Source organism: Microtus ochrogaster, linkage group LG5, assembly GCF_000317375.1.
Source record: "Microtus ochrogaster isolate Prairie Vole_2 linkage group LG5, MicOch1.0, whole genome shotgun sequence".
Lineage (NCBI taxonomy): Eukaryota > Metazoa > Chordata > Mammalia > Rodentia > Cricetidae > Microtus > Microtus ochrogaster.
Genome location: NC_022031.1, coordinates 38502870 through 38524974, shown reverse-complemented (window position 1 = coordinate 38524974; position 22105 = coordinate 38502870). Strand labels below are relative to the sequence as shown.

At 44.1% G+C, this 22105-nt stretch overlaps 2 protein-coding genes across 7 annotated transcripts in view; both read right to left on the bottom strand.

The window, feature by feature from the left end:
• Positions 1–7155, bottom strand: part of LOC101994896 (phospholipid-transporting ATPase FetA) — a 75344-nt gene extending 68189 nt beyond the window's left edge. Inside the window, exon 1 of the mRNA XM_026786603.1 lies at positions 7120–7155. Coding sequence (XP_026642404.1) covers positions 7120–7155 — 36 coding nt within the window. The remainder of the gene's footprint in view (positions 1–7119) is intronic.
• A 1737-nt stretch (positions 7156–8892) lies between these two features.
• Positions 8893–22105, bottom strand: part of Unc13b (unc-13 homolog B) — a 215761-nt gene continuing 202548 nt past the window's right edge. For 3 of the 6 annotated variants that reach the window (XM_013351859.2, XM_026786614.1, XM_026786615.1), the window contains 17 exons: positions 21648–21778; positions 20957–21042; positions 17185–17311; positions 16899–16995; positions 16547–16690; positions 16034–16111; positions 15493–15570; positions 14924–15012; positions 14553–14705; positions 14315–14438; positions 14160–14216; positions 13915–13995; positions 13282–13429; positions 11872–11928; positions 10978–11070; positions 10641–10800; positions 8893–10478 (listed from right to left, as the gene is read on the bottom strand). In XM_013351859.2, coding sequence (XP_013207313.1) covers positions 10193–10478; positions 10641–10800; positions 10978–11070; positions 11872–11928; positions 13282–13429; positions 13915–13995; positions 14160–14216; positions 14315–14438; positions 14553–14705; positions 14924–15012; positions 15493–15570; positions 16034–16111; positions 16547–16690; positions 16899–16995; positions 17185–17311; positions 20957–21042; positions 21648–21778 — 1989 coding nt within the window. In that variant the 3' untranslated portion in view covers positions 8893–10192. Of the gene's footprint in view, positions 10479–10640; positions 10801–10977; positions 13430–13914; positions 13996–14159; positions 14217–14314; positions 14439–14552; positions 14706–14923; positions 15013–15492; positions 15571–16033; positions 16112–16546; positions 16691–16898; positions 16996–17184; positions 17312–20956; positions 21043–21647; positions 21779–22105 lie in introns of those variants that run through there. The other 3 variants (XM_026786616.1, XM_026786618.1, XM_026786617.1) reach the window with 3 other exon arrangements.

Genomic DNA, 22105 nt, shown 5'->3' with positions numbered 1-22105 from the left:
TGCGCCACCACCACCCGGCTCTTGAGTTCTTTATATATTTTGGAGATCAGTCCTCTGTCTGATGTGGGATTGGTGAAGATCTTTCCCCACTCAGTAGGCTGCCTTTTTGTCTTATTGACTGTGTCCTTTGCTTTACAGAAGCTTCTCAGTTTCAGGAGGTCCCATTTATTTATTGTTTCTCTCAGTGTCTGTGCTCCTGGGGTTATATTTAGGAAGTGGTCTCTTGTGCCCATGCATTGAAGACTACTTCCAATTTCTCTACTATCAGGTTTAGTGTAGTCAGACTTATATTGAGGTCTTTGATCCATTTGGACATGGAGTTTTGTGCATGAGGATAGATATGGATCTATTTGCATTCTTCTACATGTTGACATCCAGTTATGCCAGCACCATTGTTGAAGATGCTTTCTTTTTTCCATTGTATACTTTTAGCTTCTTTGTCAAAAATCAGGTGTTCACAGGTGTGTGGAGGGTGCCTGAACTGGCCTTGCCCTTAGTCAGACTGATTAATATCTTAAATATCACCACAGAACCTTCGTTCAGCAACTGATGGAAACAGAGGCAGAGACCCACATCGGAACACTGAACTGAGCTTCCAAAGTCCAGTTGAAGAGTGGGAGGAATGAGAATATGAGAAAAGTGGTCAAGACCATGATGGGTTCACCCATTGAAACAGTTTACCTGAACTAATGGGAGCTCACCAACTCCAGCCAGACTGGGAAGGAACCAGCATAGGTCCAAACTCATCCCTCTGAATGTGGTTCACAGTTGCATGGCTGGGGCAGACTGAGGGGTAATTGGCAATGGCACCAGGATTTATCGCTACGGCTTCTACTGGCTTTTTGGGAACCTATTCTCTTTGGATGGACACCGTGCTCAGCCTAGATATATTAGGGAGGGCCTTGAACCTTCCCCAAAGCAATGTGCCTTACCCACTCTGAGGAGTGGATCTGAGTATGGGGTAAGTGTAGAGAATGGGAGGAGGGGAGGGAGTGGTAACTTGGATTGGGTATGTATAATGAAATTTAAAAAATTTAAGTAATTTTTAATAATAAAAATTTTAAAAAGAAAAATAAATTCCTTTATACACACACTTTCTCTGGACTCTTAGAAAACACAGAAGGCTAGAAAGGACCAATAATTAGGTTTGTCTAAACTGATCTTGAGTTCTCCCCAGCTGGCCAGCACTAAAACAAACAAAGCACCTATCCCTTGAATGTGGTACTTGAAATGGTGTTCAGTCTGTCTCCTCTATGGTTATCTTCCATCAGGAGATAGCAACTGGTTTGCAAATTATGCTCCTGAAACCTAATATTTGGTCTATCTGTCTACTTACTACATGGGCAGCCAACAAAGCAACAAAACACGAGCATTTTACTTTTCCCTAACACTAATCTTGAACATCCTAGCTTTCCTGTTTGCCCTAATTCTCAAATGCACTATACTCCATGTTGTCCATCCTCAAACTCTTTCAGGAATTTATCTTCTCCAGAACATCTCTCAGAGATTTCCAATAACTTCTCTTATATTCTCCCCTTTTCTTTCAATTCAAGTCCAACAAAGGGCCAAATGGCTGGGCTTATCCAGAGATACACTGTCTAAGCAAGAGATGGTCCAATAATCTCCATTAAACTGATACCTTCAACAATAATCTGCTGGGTTACTGTTGTCTCCTTTAAAGGCTCAAAGATTAGAAACATACTCACCTTAAGCTTTGTTACCAAGGTTATCATAGTATGGCTTTCTTAACCTGCATCTGACAGTGGGAGAATCATGGCGACTCCAGTATGGCTTTCTGATTACAAATCTTCAGGATTAAATTACTTATCGACCTATTTCAACTCCTTAGTTAAACATTACTCTTATTGGCCTCTAAAAAGAACACTTAAACACTACTCTCATGTATAAACTAATATCATCAGGGGTTATAACTAAACTCAATAAAAACCTCAAGTTCAATTTTATAAATTTCCCCCCTTGACTCTACAGAAAAAGTAGTTCCAGGCAAGGTCAGAGGCAAATCAAGTTTGAATCCTTGTCAAGTTTCTTGCAGTTCTATTTTTGTACTTTATTTGTTTGTTTTTGAGACAATGTCTCTCGTAACTCAAGCTGGTCTAGAACTCACTACCTACTCAGGTTAACCTTGGGTTCTTTATCATCCTTCCTCCAGCTCTCAAATTCTGGGCTTAGAAATGTCACCACACACAGTAAGCTATGTAATTCCCCCTATTTCGGTGACCTGGTAGTTGGACCTAGGGCACTGTACATGCTAGGCGAGCCTCCTATCACTGAGAACATACTTCTTTAGCCAATGCAGATCCCAATTTGTAAGGTGCTTCTAGGACACCTGTTCGTTGCTTTACAAATGAGGTGGTGGCACACACTTGGAAGGTGGAGACAGGAGGGTCTCTGTGAGTTCAAGGCCAGCCTGGTCTACAGCGTGAGTTCCAGGACAGGTTCCAAAGCTACGGAGAAACCTTGTTTTGAAAAAGCAAACCAAACCAAACAAACAAAGAAAAACAAAAAGCAAATGTCCTGAAAGTGTGAGTGGAACGTGGTACAGTGCAGGACTAGGCAGATACTAGTACTGCTTGTGAACTCTACCTCAACTAATATGAGCTGAGTACTTACCTGAAATAAAAACTTTTATGTATTTCATCTCAGAGAAACACCACCTAAGAATGAAACAAAAACTGCTTGTCAGTGAGCCGGCATCCTGATGCTATAATACCTACCACTCATTAACAATGTAGTGTGATGGAACTCTACTCAGTGCTTTATGAAGGTTATCTTTTTATTTTAAAATTATGTGCCCATGTTTGTGTGGGAGTAAATGTACCTGAATGCAGGCAGCTGTGGAGGCCGGAACAGGGTGTCAGACTCCCTGAAACTGGAGTTGCATTAGACTGTGGGTGCTGGGAACTGAACTTGCGTCTTCTGGAAGAGCAGCAAGTACACTCTTCTGCTGAGCTATTTCTACAGCCCCTCTCACTTTGTTTTTGAGACTTGGTTTCATTATGCTGCACCATGACCTTGAACTCAAAATCTTCTGCCTCAGCCTGCTGAATAGCTAGAATTACAGGCATATGCAGCACCCAGCTCATGATTAAAAAACAATCTCTGTGAGTTCGAGACCAGCCTGGTCTACAGAGCTAGTTCCAGGACAGGCTCCAAAGCCACAGAGAAACCCTGTCTAAAAAAAAAAAAAAAAAAAAAAAAAAAAACAACGAACAAACAAACAGATAAAAAACTCAAAGCACGGCATGCAACCAAGACTAATCAATTCAAGGAATCAGAACTATCTAATATCAAGAGATTCCAATGTGTATTCAAAGCTGAGGACCATTAGTACATTAATTAAGTACACGAATACTTCCTCATATGAGATAAAAGGAACCCAAAACCTAAATAATTTAAAAGTGATCAAGGCTCACTGAATGAAAGAAGAGGTGATTCCTTAGTAAATGATTAAAAAACCCCTGATGTCAGAAGTTAAGGCTCCTGTAAAACTTTTCAATGACTTCTTAGCTTTTCTCCCATTAAAAGCCGAAGTCACTATAATGTGCAATAGGCCCCAGGGGGATACTTTATTTTTCCCTTCATTCAGTCAGTTCATCTACACTTTGAGACCTTGGCTAGAGAAGGAGCTATCCAGGCATGTAAGAAAGGACCCAATATAAAGTGGGGATCCAGAGGATCAAGGCTCGATGCTGGGCACTTTCATTACATCACAGAATCTTCACAACAACTCTTCAACAAAGGTGTCAGCATCTTCATACACAGATAAGGACACTGAACCTTGCAGTACTTTCACATAGGGGACACTATACTATTTGGAAAGTATCTATAATGATGGTTTGCTCCTGGAGAAAATGTTTGCTATTTCTTTTCCCATCCTCCAACTCATCTGTCCTGGTCTGGAAAGCTGACATTTATGAAGTATATACCCCATACTCTCTTGGCTCTAGACTGCCATTTAGGTCTTAGCAATGAAAAGCACTAGCTGGTAATTGAAGGACAAGGGAAACATTAGGGCATTTATTCCTTTGCACCTTGCTCAAGTCCCTGCAGTGGTTTCTCACCACTTAGGATCATAGCTGTCAGGGAGCCTCTTCTCCCAGAGCTGTAGCTCTAGCTTGACTCCAGGATAAACAGTCCTTTCCTTTGATCCTTTTATCCTTAGGAGAGCTTCTGTTGCTATTCCTCTTGTGTTTACTCCTTGCCAGTGCCTTTATTACTGACTAGGCCCTTAAGTTAAATCTTTATGATTGTATCAACTGCCTTTCTGCCAAGACTCTGACTGCTACATTAGAAAATAATACATGGGGGCTGGGCTGGAGAGATGGCTCATTGGTTAAGAGCATGTACTGCTTTTACAAGACCAGAGTTTGATTCCCAGAACCTATATCAGGCTATAACAACTGTCTGTAACTCCAGCTTCAGGGGGACATGACAATTCTGGCTTCAGTGGACACAGACCCACACAAATAATTAAAATTTAACTCTTTTTAAAAAATAGGACAAAAAGGATGAATGCTCAACTCCTTTGAACTTCCACTCAACTTCCAAGTACATGCAGGAGTCTCTTCCCTTTTTTCTACTCCCAAAGTCTCCATCCTTCCCAATCTACCTAGTCTTCCATGAAGTCTCTCTGAGCACTCTACCACCAAACCATGGTACCTCTGTTAGTATTGTGCTGAATCTAGTGTGACTTTAGTACTTGTCCTTATGGGTCTCTAATTGTTCAGCTTTTTCAACAGGGACATTGTAGGAAGACAACACATTAAGGCAGGGAAGCTCAACTGTAAAGAACATGTGAGGTCACTTTACCTCCTTATTTCACAGATGAGGATATCCGGGGTGACACACAAAAGTTCTTGTCATAGCTACATAGCAGCAGAGTTAAGTCTAGAATTTAGATTTTTCCTGTCTCCTCAATGTGATGTTGAGTCTGCACTACATGCTTAGTAGGCAATTGATATGCTGACGACCACCCCTAAATTTATAAGGGTTATCTGTCTCTTATTTGATGCTAGTGTCTGTGTCTAGATAATACCAGACATATAGTAATTATTCAACAAATATAATCTTCTTAAACCTGTGACTAAACAAGACAAATTCCATAGAAGCTAATTTATCAGAACACAGAGGATTCTGCATAATGTTTCTTTATTCACATAGAGAAAATGTATAGTTTTCTAAGTGCTCTTATGTACATGAACCCATTTCACCCCTCTGAGTTAGATATGGAAGGATTTACCAGTCCAAATAACAATTGCAACAAACAGTTATGTAAAGGCCAGGATCCTGAACAGTATGCGTCAGAGACCCATATCTATCTTCTGATTTCTGCTTCAATACCATCTTTGCATTTTATGTTGCTTTTCTGCTTCTGGGTCTAGGGAGATCATGTGGGAAATATTCAGTGAACAGGTGTCACATGTTTATTCTGTCCTTTAAAACCCACTAGATCAGCTCATTTAACTTCAAAGTTTTCCTGATTTCTTTTATTTAAAACTGTATCAAGGGGCTGGAGAGATGGCTCAGTGGTTAAGACCACTGGTTTCTCTTCCAGTGGTATTGGATTCCCAGCACCCACATGACAGTTCACATCTGTCTCTAACTTCAGTCCTAGGGGATCTGATACCCTCTTCTGTCCTCCAAGGGCATCCATACACTTGGTGTACAAACAAGAAGTTAAAATATCCAGAGACACAAATAAAAATAAATATTTTTTAAAACTATCAACTCATACTTACTATTGTAGTATTATTTAACATGTACATTGTATTTCTACACATAGAGTATGGCACAAGCTCTTAATATATCCACTAGTGAAGGTGTGTTTTGTTCTCTGTGATTAGACTCAGCCTAAAGATACTTATTTTCTACACAAAGGGTTACCATTGTGTCTTCTTGAGTCAAAGGGCCAGAATTTTGGTCTTTTTAAAATTCTAGTGTCTTGCATATGCTATACCCCTTGCTTGGACTCAGACTATTTGAGATTGTACTATAGGAATAGTCCTTTTGTGACCACATATCCACAAGAGAGAAAAATAATACCTTATTTTTAGCCTGCCCTCTCAAAGAGGAATTGTACATGGATGGGTCCTCTTCAGATGAACCATGGCTCTTTCAGATATTTTGCTTGAATTCTCTTACCCAAACTATTTTGATATGGATTTCACCCTTGGTTTTACCTCCTAGGATGTCCTCTGTTACAATCAGCAAAGGAGCTGAAGTTAACTTTAACACACATGATGAATTTCTGTTTTCATTAGGAGCTTAAATATTAGCTAAGAAAATGACCCCAAGTTCTAAACTAAGGGTCATATATTCAAATGCCTACTAGATGTACAGCCCAGGATGAGAAAATAAGTGCGGTGTGTGGTGAACCTGCAAAATGTATATTTTAAAACTTTAAAAAAAAAGTTGGTTTTTTTTTTTAACTTTTGAGAGGGATCTCATGTAGCCCAGACTGATCTTGAACTGCCTCAGCCTCTTAAGTGCTGGCTGGAAAAGGTTTTAGTTACTGCTGGGTGTGGTAATTTATACTTGTAATCCTAGCAGCCAGCAGGCAGAGGCAGGAGAACCACTACAAGTTCCAAGTCTGGTCTACACAGTGAGTTTCCAGCCATTTAGGGCTATCCAGCAAGACCCTGTCTCAAAGGAACCAAACAATGTCTATAGTTATAGTTTATAGTTAATACTAAATAAATAAATAAATACCTGGCTACTTATTTGCATTAGAAAGTATGTTCGCGGTAAACAGTTTAATTTTTCTTTCCAGGGTAGACATTAAAAAGGAAGAGAATGATGGAAAATGCAGGAGAACCTTAGCAGACTTGGGAAAAGAAGCACACACAGCTAGAGGAAAGGGTTAACCTGCTTTATAGAACTAATGGACAAATGTGCGCCCTTGGGAAATTCTTTGGGGAGCGGGGGATAAAGACTCTCTTTGGAAATATCTGGACAAAAGTATCTGGGAGCGCTGGGTAAACTTGTATGTTTGAGGAGTACTGACAGAGCGGGAAGTATCACAATAGTTCTCAAGGAAGGAAGATGAAGAACCACCGGGTAAAGTAAGATCTTAACTTCTCTTGGGCGGCCCCTGCTTACCGTAGCCTCACAGCCTTCTACTCCAGCAACCTCCATCTTAACGCATCTTTCTGCGCAGGTGCTACAGAGGCACAACTTCCGCCCAGAGCAGGATCTGCCCCACCCCCACCGGCATGCTCCACGCGCTGTCTCTAGCCTGGCCGGTGACTGTTTAAGCAACCTGAAGATCAAATTCTGGCTTTGAAGTATTGAGTAAATCTCTGGGACGGCTGAGGCCAGAGGGCCAGAGACTATAGGCTGATGAGGAGAGACAGAGTAACAATGGGGAGTGCTGCCCAGAGTTGGCTGAATCCCGATGACTTCCTGGAGGTAACAGGATAAACGAGGTGGAAAGGGATGTCTAACATCTCAAGAAGGTCACAGGATGTAAAAGGGGACCGAGGGGCACAAATGCACAAGCATGTAGAGATAATTCAGAGAGCTGCAGGATTGGGAGTGGGGTATATGGTTGGTGTGTCCTCTTGGAGGGTCTTAAATTTCAGCTTGGAAGCCACGGGTGAGCACTGAGTAGCATTTAACTGGAGAGCTTGAAAAGGAAAGAGGAGGGACCCCAGAGAGATGGCTCAGCGATAAGAGTATTCGGTTTTGCAGAGGTCCTGAGTTTGATTCCAAGCACTCATACAATGGCTCAAAACATGAATGATTTCAGTTCCAGGGTCGGATGCCTTCTGACCTCTGTGGGCATCAGGCACCCAGGTGAAGCACAAACATACATTCAGGCAAAACATTCACACACTTTACAGGTTTCCAAGCCTCAAGAAGCTGAACTTCTGCTTTGAAGAGGGTCTTTCTTTGTGTGTACCTACTGTTAGGGTGTTTTCTTAACTGCTGTATCTGTCTGCCTGTTTGCTGTGTTTGTGGTTTCTCTACAGCTACCTGTCTATTATGGTCAATAAATATTTCCTGTCTTTAAATTCTTTAACTGGTAGAGAAAATGAAACCAATCAAGACCCTTTAACAACTAGTGGTAGCAGGACCAGATAATAGAAAGTAGCTTCATGGGGGCCATTTCATTTTTAGACATGGTCTAACTGTAGCCATGGCTGGCCTCAAATTCACAGAGATCCAAATGCCTCTGTCTCCCAGTTGTTCGGCTCAAAAGTGTGAGCTCCCCTGCCCAGCCCCTGGGGGCAGTTTTGATGCAGAAATCACAGAAGGTGGCTGCTTTGGTGGTGGTGGGGGAGAAGGATGAAGCTTTAAAACTCCTTGGTAACTGAATAGAGAGGATCTATTTTGTAAGAAATGGAAATGGAGCTAGTTTCTTGGTGACAGCAGTCTGAAGGAGTATGTGAGGCTTACATTTCTCATGTCATCTTTTCTGATTCCAGAAGGCCTCATTAGTTTTGTTACCACAGTTTATCTTCCTTGAAAAGAGCCGAAAAGCCTAATCTGTGCTGTCCAAAGCAGCCTCAGGCCTGTGCTACGTTCTGCATCTCTCCCCAGCAGATATCTACCTGTTTCAGAGCTGTGGTCTGCCCTAGAGATCCTAGACAAGGAAGGAGGAAGCATGGGCACATGTTGACTCCTTCTTTTCTGGACCTTTTGCAGGAAGCTGATGTCCTAGGTCACAAGACTGGTATCAGATTAGTTCTCAGTCAAGACCAAAATGATTCAGTCTAATGACTGCTGAATCAGTGCCCATTCAGAACCACTTTAGGTCCCACCATTTGGCTATAAGGGGGTAGGGAGGGGGCTTTTGATCCAAAAGCTATCATTAAATATGACAGTCAGTTTTATGGTTTTCCACATCTTCACAGAATTCCAGACCCCAAAAGCTGCTATAAGATAATTTATTACAGTCTAGCCTATAATTTTCTGTAACAATGGCACATATAATAATTAAAAACAGCACAAATGCTTGGTTTGTTTCATGTGTTGGCCAGTGTAGTGTGGACAATGTTGAGTCCTCAGCAGTTACAGTAAGTTAGTGTCAGGAAATCCAAGGACCAAGTCACATCTCTGAGCAAGGGTCCATGAAGCTCCTCTGACCCTCTGAAAGTTTGTCCTTGACCTTCCAGCGAGTGCTGAGGACTCCCTCCATCCAGTTCATACAGAGGAATGAGAGTCCAAGCTCCTTTTTTATGCTTGACCAATCCATGAGGAACAGCAGCTGATCCCAAGAAGAAGGAAGGCCAAAGACTAGATGTTTTCTTCAAGGAGTACAGCCAGAAGGTTGTGGCCATAGGTGAGGACAGCTCTTTCTAGATAGTTTTCCAAGATTTTTGGCTTTGTTCAGGGACTACTCAAGAAAATATCCTTGGATCCTTATTAGCCCTCATGTCTATACATAAAAGAATTCTGTGTGTGTGTGTGTGTGTGTGTGTGTGTGTGTGTGTGTGTGTGTGTGTGTGTATGTTCTAAGCATCAATCCCTGCTGACAGAGTAAGGAGTCGGGAGTACTCTGGGCAGGTAAGACTCCTGGTGCCTGGATTCCAAAGAAATATTCTGCTCAGGGCTCCAAAGCACCATGTGAACCTTCTCTGACTCATGACAGATAGTCTGAGCTAAGGAAATCAGCCAGCTCCTTTTGAAGAAGGTATCTTGTTCAGTTCCCAAGCCTTGTTCTCACTAGATCCACACAAACCAGTCCAGTTCAAGGGACGGTGAATTCCAGTCTGTGCCTTCCTGCTCTGGCTAATCTCAAGAATGGACCTTGGAGCTCAGGAACATCAATAGGTCAGCCAGGAAACAATCTGTAGGCCTTCTAAACATCTTCTATGATGAGCATGTAAGCATCTAGCTGGACAAAGTGTGGTTTAGAGGAGGCTAGAGGTGGGAGGTGGAACGGAAAGTTGACTACCAAGAACAGCTGACATTCTTGGAAATGTCTGTCCCTCTCCATTTATAGAAAAATCTCCACAGCCCAGCTTCTAACACCACAGAGCTATTGGCTGGCTTTCATGACTTTTCTCTGAAAAGCCACAGTCTTACTACTCCAAGATTCTCCTTAAACATCCTTAACTAGGAGAGTCAGCCTTTTGACTACAAGGACTCTAAGCTGGCTACACAGCTAACTCTCCCTGACTGATGTGTGTGGTTGGTGTTGTCTGGATGGCACATACACCAAAGATGCTCAACTCCCTTCCTCTGTGGAACGAGACTCCGATTTGAGCTTCACGAACTCTCGAGCCACCTCGTCATTGCTCCTCTGAGACAGAATCCGGAGAATGGTCATGCCTGTCTCATCCATGTGGATCTTCCGGCCCAATGGGCACCAGCAGGCACAGCTGCCCTTGGCTGCCACATCCCTCAGAGGCATTACTGCCAGTCCTATCACACGATCCTCCCGGGCAAAGCAGTAATCCTTCACGCATATCTGTAACTCATAGGCCTCCGGACCCTCTTCATTTCCTAGGAGGCTATGAGCACAGGGTAGAGGATAAAAAGCCAGAAATGAACATTCTCTGCTGAATTCATTCAAGTTTGACATCTAGCCCATGGATCTATTTCCAGTCTCTTCACCCTTACCACCCAGCACACCCTCATTCCAGAGCCTATAGGTTTCCAACTCTGTAACTTACAAGTGGAATGTCTCGTTGTACTTGGGGGCCCAGTTGTTGCTTTTAGACTTGGTTGTGAACCTCCTCTTCTTATCACTTTGGTGTGGGCCAACCATGGTCACTTCCACAAAAGGCCGGAACATACCCGCTGTCTGCCACTTGAGGTCATTGGCTGCTACCACTACCCAAACAAGGGAGATCTGTGAGGGATCCCCCCAGTTTCCCAGTTCTTGAACACCAGGTCATGTTCCCCTTGAGAAGGACTGAGCTGGAGCACTACGATGAGCAGCCCCTGCTTTCACAGGATGAGTGAGGTCATAGCAAGAAAAAGCCAAACTTTCAAGTCAGGAGCACTTACCTTTCACTGTCACCTTATGCTCCCCTGTGCCAGGATGTGTAAACAAGTCAACCTGAATGGAGACTTCTCCCACAGGGTCATCCACACCAGCCCCTAAGGACAGATGATTGTCTACTAGAGAACTAGTTCCAGGTGAAATGAGTTTAGAATGTTCCCACCTTACACCCTTCCCTAAAGCAAGAAGATATCATCCACAGTAGTCATGGGAAAGTAACAAATGGGAGAAGAAACAACAGGAGAAGAAAGAATGAGGCTGTGCACTCTAACACAAAATAAGCTGACAGAATCTTGGGAGAAAGTTACTGAAACATGCACTGAGAATTCTCTCTCCCCCTTTCCCTCTTTCTGCTTTTCTCTTGTTCTTATTTCTTATATAGTGCAGGCTAGACTTGAATTTGAGAGCCTCATGCTTCAGCCTCTTGATTTCTCAGGTTATAGGCATGTGCGCTGACTTATGATATCTCTTACTGCTCTAGCCAAGAGATGCAACCTCATGCTTTTCTCAGGATTTTTGGGTGCCCCTGCTTGGGAGGTCTTCTCTGTCCTACTTAAACCTACAGAACAACTCTCTACTCACAATCTCTGCATAGGGTTAGTTTGTAGGTGTCTCTTAGTAGGGCCTCCACCTGATTTTGAGAACATGTCACTAACCTGTGCCTCAAAGAAAACCCTCATTTGTCCTGAGGTGTAATAATGGGGAATTTGGAGGACAAGACATAGGTCAAGAACAGAAGTTCTTCCTGGGCTACATGAGTACATTGCCAAGGTCAAAGATTCAGCATAGAGCTCCTGAACGTTTGATAGCTGGTTCAGCCATCCCAAGCATATACTTCACTGTAGTTCACAGGGTGAGTCAGTGTTTGATTCATGACTGCACAATGTAAAAGAACATACCCTTTTCTGGACGAATGTCCTCATTAGCAGTAAACCTAATACCTTTCCCATCATGCACTGAGCGAGGATGACAGGCAAGTCAAGAGGTGAGCAGCAGCAGAACGAGAAAGAAGAGTTGTTAGAGGTCAAGGAGTTACAGACATTCATGAGAGTCCAAATACATTCTGAGGAAGCTCAGACTGGGACAGGGTACAAAAAGAGGTCCGAGAGTCAAGGTCAGTGTCTAAGTGTTCCACATTAGACTCCATAGCAGAACAGTAGAAAACATGGAAAGTATCTAAGACCAGTGGGGCAAGGGGAAGGTGCATTCTCCCTGTGGTGCAGCCCTGCTAGCACTGTAGGCCCGCTCTTCACTGTTCTCCAGCTGTATCACTACGCTGCCAAAAGCCTTTCTGGATTAACTCAGAACCTCCCTAATATCACAGGCCTTACACATCCTCAGCTCTGCAAAAGGTCCCCCCCACCTTCAGCCATACCATGCCTGCTTCTCTTGCTTTTCCTCCAGACCCTCAACTGCAAACAGCTGTAAGAAATGGAGCAGTACTGCACGACCCCTCCATTTTCTCACCTTCAGTCACTTCATTCTTAACTGCTTGATTTCTCCCTTCCAGGTCAACTCTACACATCCACAGCTTGGGAAGACTCAAGCCTCCCATGCTTGCTATGCTATCAGGTTCCCATACTCCAGGTAACCCATCCAAAATCTTGGAGGACTCCATTTAAGTATGCCTATAGGTGCCTCCTGGAAGGACCCTGCTTCAGGATCAGGTCAGAATTCCAGGATGAGCCTCTCTTTGCAGATGTGCTTTAGTTTGGACAGGCCTGGCTGGTGGCAGGAAGTAGAAGTGGGGACTGGAAATTCCCAAGACAAAAATATGCTCCTACCCCCAAAACAAACCAACCCAGTTGTTTGGTCCCTGGTGCATAAGCATCATTTGTGAGCCTACAGTCTCTGCTATGTGTGCCCCTCAGCTGCCCATGGTTTGCCTTGGTTCTCTTTTCATCCATGCTGCAGTGTATGAGGAGCCCTTTGCCTTTCTCTCCAGAGCACCAAGTAAAGCTACAAGGCTTCATGTGTATGTATCCAAGCATTCCCTGTCAAGGCTTCCTCACAGATTTTTCTTCTTCCCCATTACCAGATAGGGTATAGCTGAGCCCAGTAAATTTGCACTGGGTAGGAAATGTCCAGGAAAAGGAATAAAGACCAGGCACATTTTCAAAGCCCCTGTGACTCTCATTCTTCTGCCTGGTATGGGCATGTGCCTCAGTAGGTACTGAATTTAAGTACTGAATGTTGAAATCCAAGCTTTACGGAGCAATTGGATCCTCTCCAAGGGCTAAACAATACTAATTCCCTACAGGCACTGTATATGGAGGGGAGGTGGGAACATACAGTCCTTAGGGCCTTACCCTGGGCAGTCTGTGAGCGCACAAATGTCTTGATGAGAGTGTCTGTAGTCTGTGTGTACAGAGACAGAGCATAACGTAGAGACTGCAGGTCTGGGCTCTTCTCTAGGAATGTTTTCTTCAGACCATTGCCTCCTGCATGGAAGTATTGCTGAAAGATAAATGAGAACCTGCTTCATCCCCTCACAGAGAGGCCAGAAGAGGGCTGTAAGGACAGAGCACCTACAGAGTCAGTCATAGTCCCTCAGCATCATTTGGGTATTTGGCAGGAGCAGGAGAGGAGGGACATATTCCTGGAGGTGGTGTCTGAAGAAAGGGCATGTCTAGCTGGCCAGGTATGAGATAGAAGCACTTTAGGTAGGGAGGAGAGCCAAAAGAGATCTTTTACCTCTCTGAACCTTAGGGAACTTGATACCTCAGACATACTTTCCCCAAATGCCCCAATCACAGTTCACATGCACCTGACTTGGGTATTTGACTTGGGATTGTTTCTTTTTCTTTCTGTATCCCTGACACTGCCTAGGCCTTGTTCTCTGGATGTGGAATGCTAAGAGGCTGATAGCTAGTCTGGCAGGGTGGGATGCCAAGGTCAAGTGTACAGAGGGAGACTGTCTGGAAAAGGGGGAAAGTCTCCACCTTGATGGTGTCCAAAGCCAGGTCAAGGATGGCACACTGCTTTGGAGTGAGATTCCGTGTTTCCTCTCGTACCATGTGGTCCTGGAAACCCAGAGAAGGCAGTATCAGGAAAGCCCAAGAAAGTCATAAACGCAGTGCCCCCGCCAGTCAGTTTACAAATCACCCCATAGTAATAGCTCTGTCCCCCATTCCAGGCCCCCAGGCACCCTCCCAGCAGCCTCATGAGGACCCCACATCCCAAGAACCTTGAGTTTGGAAAGCTGGCTCAGCTCCTTGGCAGCAGTTATGATCAGCTGGGTACCCTAGGCAGAAAGAGATCAGTCAAAAGTAGGGCTGCAAAGGAAGTGGGGAGTGAGAGAAAAGAAGACAATGGGAGCAACCGGGAGGGGGGTGGTCTTACTGTCTGGTCAGTGAGTGGGGGCAGGACGATCACCCGTTCCATGGTGTTCATCACCACCCGCCAGAGCTCCTTCAGGACGCGCTTCAGAACTGTCTTCTCACACACAGTGGCAAAGAGCGTGAGGCTACAGATTCAGGCAATAGGTGAGGCCAGGGGAAAGTCTGGGATGCCTGCTCCCCCAGAGGCTCCTCTGTCCGATGGCCTCAGCTTCAATTTCCTCTCAGGATGTTATACTCACTTGCCATCCAGGAAATCCATAAGGGGTCGCAGTACACTATCTGCATCCTGAGCCACTGAGGCCCTGGCGTTGGGGGATGCATTTCCCGTGCCCCGAACTTGGCCCAGGATGTCAGCCATTTGTCGAACACATTCATCAATCCGCACCTGGAAGCTACACATGTGCTCACAGTGCAGCCCTCCCTGCCCCCCGCCACACCGACACTGGAGCGAACCAGCAATTTAGACTCATTCCTTTATGTTGCATCTCTATGACGGACAATATGCAGAAATATAGGAAGATCTGCAGCTGGATGAGCTGGGCTAGCAGCTCTGGGAGTAGCCAGGAACTTCACCTGGTTCTAAGGGCTGTGTATTTTGGGGGCCACTTACCTGTTTCCAAACACCATGCTGAGCTCATCCAGAACTGTATTCAGTTTCACCTGCAGCTCCTTCAGACTGTCTGAAGCTTCAGAGTCCAGCTATATTCATGCAGTAGCCAGGTCAGACTGCTGTCTTTCACTTTTTCATATGCCACCACTTTCCCTCTTAGAGCCATACCCCGACACCTGTTCTTCCCTCACAGGACCATATCCCAAAGCTTTCTGCTCTTTCCTATGACTATACCTCAATGTTTGCTCCTCCCTCCTAGGGTCACACCCCACCCCCAAGCCTAATTCTCCTTCTTACCATAATGGCTAATTCTCTTTCCTAGGCCCATATCCCAAATGCCTGGTTCTCCCTCCTAGGGCCCTACCTCTATGCTTGTTCCTCTGGGTTGGTATCATATCCCAGTGGCTACTTTTCCTTTCTAGAACTTTACAACAATGCCTATCTCAAATGTAGCCACCTTAAGTCTGAAGCCAAACACCTAGCCTACACTTAATTGAGAGAGGGTAGAGTTCTGTGACCAGGCAACTCAACCTAGGCAAAGTACAGTAACCACAGACCCTAAGACTTACCTCTTTGCCTCCCATGGCCTCAAACATTTTCTCCAGCTGGACCCTCAGCTGCTGCATGTTGTTCATCAGGATACAGGGCTTTGGGGACAAACAGGATCTATTCAGTCTTAGCACAACACCCATTAGTTTAGGGTCTCTCACTCTTTTACGCTATTCCAAGGCCAAAGGGACTTCACATTGCATAGGTCTCACCCTAAAGACTGAGATCTGGAGCCGAATCAGACAATTCTCTTTGAACAAAGACTAGTAGCAAACATTTTTACCTAAATTTTGGTTAGGTGATAGTTGCAAAGATACTCATGGTATTTCTATTTATAACTCTGAAATATCTGAAATTTTTTATTGAAAAAAAGACTAAGCAAATGCTTAGTGGAGGAAGAAGCACAAAAATGGGAGGCTCAGAGGCACTCTTAGCTAACTTCGCATTATCTTGAGGTATGAGTCTCAAGGAAAGCATGGAAGTGAGCCCAAGTCAAGAGCAGCTGAGGCACATACAACGTCCTCCACTCCTTTCCTCTCAGTGCCCCAGCGCCGGGCCTACCAGTTTCTCCTTTGTGCAGTAAGCTGGGAAGCTCTTTGATAATATGTCTGCATACTGGATCAGCACTTTCCCAATGGTCTGAGGAAAGAGAAGAAAAGAAAAGAGGAGAGAATCCTTAATGTCTTCACAGAGATCTTGCAATAATATCATCAAGTTGGCTGCAGGAGAGCACATACATAATCCCAGCACTCTGGAGGCAGAGGCAAGGAGGACTGCTGCAGGTTTGAAGCCACTCTGGCCTATGCTGTGGGTTTTAAACCAGCCAGGGCTATATAGAAGATCAGGTCTCAAATATATGAAACATCCCAAACCAAAGAAAACCCCCAAAATTCTAAGTGGAGCAAAACTCTCTCAATTGCAGAACAGATCTGAGACAGACAACTTGTCAACTAGACATGGCAAAGAGGGAGCAATAGGCTTTGCATGAAGACCAGCATGGACGAGTGTGGAACTCAGGCCTGTGACTGCGTGTAGTGATGTGAAGGGGCAAGGGTCTAGGAGGCCCATGGTTACCTTAGCAAACCTTCTCATGTAGTGGGCAAGGATGCTGGGGTCTGGGCATTCCAACTTTCGGATAATCTCAAAGCTCTGATTGAGTTGTGTAAAGACATCCACCACAGAACAGGAAAAGAGCGCATGCTCTGATGTCTGCTGGAACTAAAGAAGACCACACATGGAGTAACCATCCATAGCTTTAGGTTATGAAAGAGCTTGGCCTAGCAGAGGTGGCTCTGTGTTCTCCACAGCTTTCCTGCAGATTCTATAGGATTGGGCAGATTAGCCTAGCAGAAATCAAAAACTTCTGGCCAATAACTAAATGCTGAGAAATGGATGAACCACTGTGTAGTCAAAGTCCCCAACTTACCCCATCCTTCTTATCTCGTTCCAGGGCCCCTCGCAGGAATTCCAGGGACACATCTTCATTCTCATCTAGCCACTGTAGCACAAACTGCTCAAACCACCTGTAGTTAGTTAGAACAGGAAAACTAGGGACTGGAGCTAATTGGTATATAACATAATGTCTCCAGATGGAATCTTCCAGAAGGCAGGGCATTAACTCTCCTCTTTCTACAGCAGTACCTGCAACAGGCAATCTGAGCCTGGCCTAATGAACTGACCCGTCCCCTCTTCTTTGCTGCCCACACACTCACGCTGGGTACTCAGGCACCTGTCCCTGGAGGGCAGGCAGATCCCGCACGTATTCATTGTGGAGCCACTTCACTTTGAAGTGCAGGTTCATGTAGTCAGCACTCTTACACAGCCGGTCTTTCTCATGTTCTAGTGGAGAGAGAGAAGCTGGATCAAGTTTCAGTAGCCATGGTTCCTGGATTTCCTAAGCCAGCAGGTCTAGACAGGTTTCTCTGTCAGATAGCTTAGAAGACAGGGAATTTACAAGTCCTTCTAACATCTACCTACTCAGCCACTCTCTAAGAGCCTGGCCCAAACCTTCCTTTACAGAGGCTAAGTCAAGTAAAGTCTATAGTCTTCTTGCTCTAATTCACAGAAGTGCAAAGATGGAGAAAAGAGAGGATGATAATGATAACTAGTGGAGCTTGCCAGGGAATAGGAGGGCTGAGGGGAAGGAAAGACAATGGTTTTCTAGCGTTTGTTTTCAATCTTAGGAACTGAGCTTTTCTATCAAATAGGCTTAAATAAAGAGCTATTAAGATATACATGGCATGAGATGTTAATGGGACCTTCCAGAGACAGAGAAAACCAGACAGAAAGACAGTGGAACAACCATGTTATGACAGACTCCTGAGGTAAAGTGAAGGGCTCCCAAGAAGAGCTGAAACAAAGAAAATGAGCTCTCAGGGAAATATGCAAATAAAAATAATCAGTTTGGAAACTATGGAAACCTAAATCAGGCTACTGTGCTATAGCAAATAGGCCTATTATTATGGATCTGATGGGTTAGGTAGCTGAATCTCAATCCAGGATGAAGACCACTCATGGCTGATACAGAGTCTAAAGCACTCGCCACATCCACACACTATAATCATACCTACCCGTTATAGCTGGAGTATCATTTTGAATAATAAAAGTCAATGTGTGCCAATAAAAAGGTTATAAAAAAGGAGAAACTAAGCAAGAGAGAAGGAGCAGCTGGTATCCTTGGAGATGTCATTGTTCAACTTTGAGATAGCAGAGGTATTGCTCCTCCAAGTCAGAGCAGAGCATCTACTCTGGGGATAGTGGTTCTAGTGACTAGGACAGGAGACATTCATCAAGGGAAGAGAAGCTTGGGCTGGCCAGCGCCTGGAAGGGTTTCAGGTCCCTGAACTTTTATCCTTTTTTTTTATTACAGTAATGATACTGTAGGACCATTGTAACCCGAAAATGCATTTGCCATCTCTTCTAGGAAGCAGTGAGAAGCAGAAGGAAGGGTATAAAACTAGAGGCAAGGGGACAACCAAAAGTTCTTACCACCAGCAAAGGAGACTTTTCGAATACGAATGATAGTAGTTGCTTGTGACAAAGCAGAGATGCCAATGAGCAACAAAGAGTAGGAAAATCAAGGACAGCAAAGAGACCCTCCTTTCTACTCCATTCCCTGATGCCCTTGAACCAGTTCCTGACCTTGAAACACAGAATGACAGCATCAGGTACACCCTCCCCCTTATGCTTATTTAACAGCCCACTGGAAATGGGGGCAGGGCTTCCTGGTGACTTCTGTTTGTTTGTTTGAGGACCTTTATATTTCTGTATTTGCATGTAATTCTTACACTCTCTGACAATCCAGTATGTGTCCTCTGTACCAGGCCAACAATTTCTATACTAAACATTAACGTAAATATATAAACGCTAAGTAGATGAGTTTTCAAATATTGCGTACATTTTATTTTAACAAGACCCAAAGAGTTAATGCTGCGGCAAGATTGCACTGGAAAGAGAGCTCAGTTGGTAAAGGGCTTGTGCCTCATTAGCATGAGCACCTGAGTTCAGATCCCAGAACCTATATAAAAAGCTGGGCATGGAGGCAAGACGGGAGGTGAAAGCAGATGGGAGGTAGAAATAGGAAGACGCCTGAAAGCTCTTGGGCTACCCAACCTGACCTGCTTGAAGTTCCAAGCCAATGAGAGACTCTGTCTCAAACAAAAAGGCACCTAAGGACTGAGTCTGGATATTTGTCTTCTAAGCACTGCACACATGCATACAAATCCACATGTGCACTGAATGACACATGAACATGTGTATGTATATATGTATGTATGTATGCAAATTTAATGAGATTGTTGTTACTTGTGGTCGAATTGGGGTTAATTTATTAGAAGGAGCAATAATGTTCCCATAACCTGTCCTTGACTTGGGCATTACAACTTTTATTTATTGTTTTATTTGATTATCTATTGTGTATGTGTATGTATCCATAGGCAGAGGTCAGAAGACAACTTTTGGGAGTTGGTTCTTGTCTGCCTTACTGAAGTAGGGTTTCTCTGATGCTTCTGTTGAGGAGCAGTAACTCCTGACTACCCAGCCTGTTTCATCTGTCTGCTCCCCACCTGCCTTTACAGGGTCTCCTATATAGCCCTGGTTGGCTTGAAATGTTTGCTTTGTAGACCAGACTGGCATCGAACTCAGAAAGATCCTCTTGCCTCTACTCCTGAATGCTGGGATTCAAGGTCTGTGCTACCATGTCTGGCCTGCATCCAGCTTTCTACATGGATTCTGAGGAACTGAAGTCATCAGAATTGTGAAGCCATCAGAATTGTGTGGGTAGAGCTTTAACCCACTGAGCCATTTCCCCAGCCCTGTTTCATTTCATCCATCCTTCATTCCTGGATGGTTCTTTCGACCTTATGATCTCTGCAAAATCTTTCTAATTCTGGAAATGTCTATAAAGATTCTAATGGAATTCCGTGCCTAAGTTTAACTTGTTTCTTTCCATCTCTTGCTGTCTTAATATCCCAAAATGAAATTGAACAGACTATGAATTGGCTCATTTTTCAAAAGTATTTACTTTTTTCTGCTAAGTGCACCATAGATATTTTCAAGAACTGATACCAAACTTCCCATGAGGCTTGGTGAGTGCTGTCTCACTAAGGTAGGGAGTCAGGTGAAATCTGTATAAGCCTTTCAACCAATGTGTAGACTGCACCCCAGAAAGATGAGTCCAAAGTAAGCAAGACTCGGCCACTGCTCTGGGGCTGAATTACACAATGCAAACTACACATGTGGTTTGGCTGTAACAACTTAGCACAGACCTTCAAAGTGTCTTTTAATCTCAAAAATCACTGATTCTAAACCTCATAAATTTAAGGGTATGAGAGTGATCCATGTCTTCATTCCACCCAAGCAAGTGATCCAAACTCTGCTTTGAGCTTGTCCCAGATGGCTCCTTTCCTTCTAGATCCACTTTTACAGACTGAGGAGCTAGACTAACATATACAGATAGGAAAGGCAGCTAAATTGGTGAGCACAGATGGGTACAGATGAGAGAGTTCGACACAGACAGAAAGAGATATCTTTGTGGAGGTGAGAAGTGAAAAAAAAAGGAGTAAGCAGAATGAACAAAGTGAATAAAAACTTTATTTGTGGCTCTGCACTACGAAAGTGAGAAAAGCTTTCTGAGAAGGGTTTTTTGTTTGTTTGTTTGTTTTTTAAAAGCCAAGCTAGTAAGTATAAGGAAATAATGATATTATATTTAAGCTCCTACCATGGGTGAAGCTGCTCTCTGGACTAGAAAGGTCTTGGATACGAATTTGTTATAAAGCTGGAAGGAGAAATCTGCATCTGCACATCCATTTTCCTTATTTCTTCCGGCTGCAGCTTTATCCATGCAATGCCTCCTTTAGTTTACCTGCCACTCTGGCTAGCTAGAAGCCCTCTAATTTCTTACTACCCTGTTTACCTAGAACTTGGAGTGGTCTGGGAAAGGAAAGAGACAGTTTATGAGATGGGTGGAGTCTGGCAGACCCTTACCCTCCAACGCATACTTCATGTCTTGAGCAAACAGATGCCACATCACTTCTGCACTGACTTTTCCTACATTCAGCTCCTGAGGAAACCTGAGAGATGGAAAAACACAGTAAACATCAAGGCAAGAGCTATTTGATTTTATTTATCCCAAGGTACCTAGTTCTTACAAGACATAATGAAGAGAGGAGAGTCCTAGGGAACAGGACTAGGTTTAGTCTGGTAAGATAAATGAGGGCAAAGGGGACCCTATCAGCTAAGATGAGCCCAGAGGACAGAATGCCCAGAAAGTAAGACAAGGCATTAGATCTCTGAGAAGGGTTGAGGCTGGAGGGTTGGCCTAGGATAGATTAGCTGGAGGAGAAAGAACAGGGGGTGGGCCTTAAGAAGGCCAGTTTTAGTCAATATGGACAGGTACATGCACAGTCTCTGGATCCCTTCGAGTTCCCCTAGCAGTCCCAGTCACAGAAGCTTTTCTCTCTATGAAGGCTATCCCATTCTGGGTTGGGCCCCCTTATGTTTCCACACCTGTCTCCAGAAACAGTTACTCAGACAGATACAAAGGACAGAAGGACAGATGGACGGACAGTTGGAAGAAGTGGCACTGCAAACATACAGAGATAGGAAAGAAAGAGGCTGTTAGACAGATGGACAGACCAATCATCAACAAGATAGAGCCAAGTAGAATTATACTCACTGGTTCAGAACAGGTGTATAGGAATTCTTATCCTCTTCTATGATTGACACAATGAGTGTGATAAGTTTGGGCCAGAAATCCAGGTTCCGAATACTGGGCCCTGGTTCCTCTAGTGGTTGCTGCTCCTGGTTCTTGTTCAGAGAACAGGAGAGTGGAGGAGAAAGGGAAATAATCACAGCAGAATTGAAAAGACTCTTCCCTTTTCTTTTCCCTTTACCATGTCTGTTATTTTAAAGTCAGAGATACTTCCTCTCCTGGCACATGTCTTCTAAATGTCTGCCTATGTTCCATGAGGGATGACAACTGGGAGAACCTTCAACTATTGAGAATCACTCTTCTCAGCTCTGGGGCACTGTTCTGGTAACCTTGAACAATGTGAGAGATAAAGGCCCCGTGCTCCTTCTCTTAGTTACTATGGACAGGTGACTGGCTGAAATGAGCACCTTTAGCCTCACTCA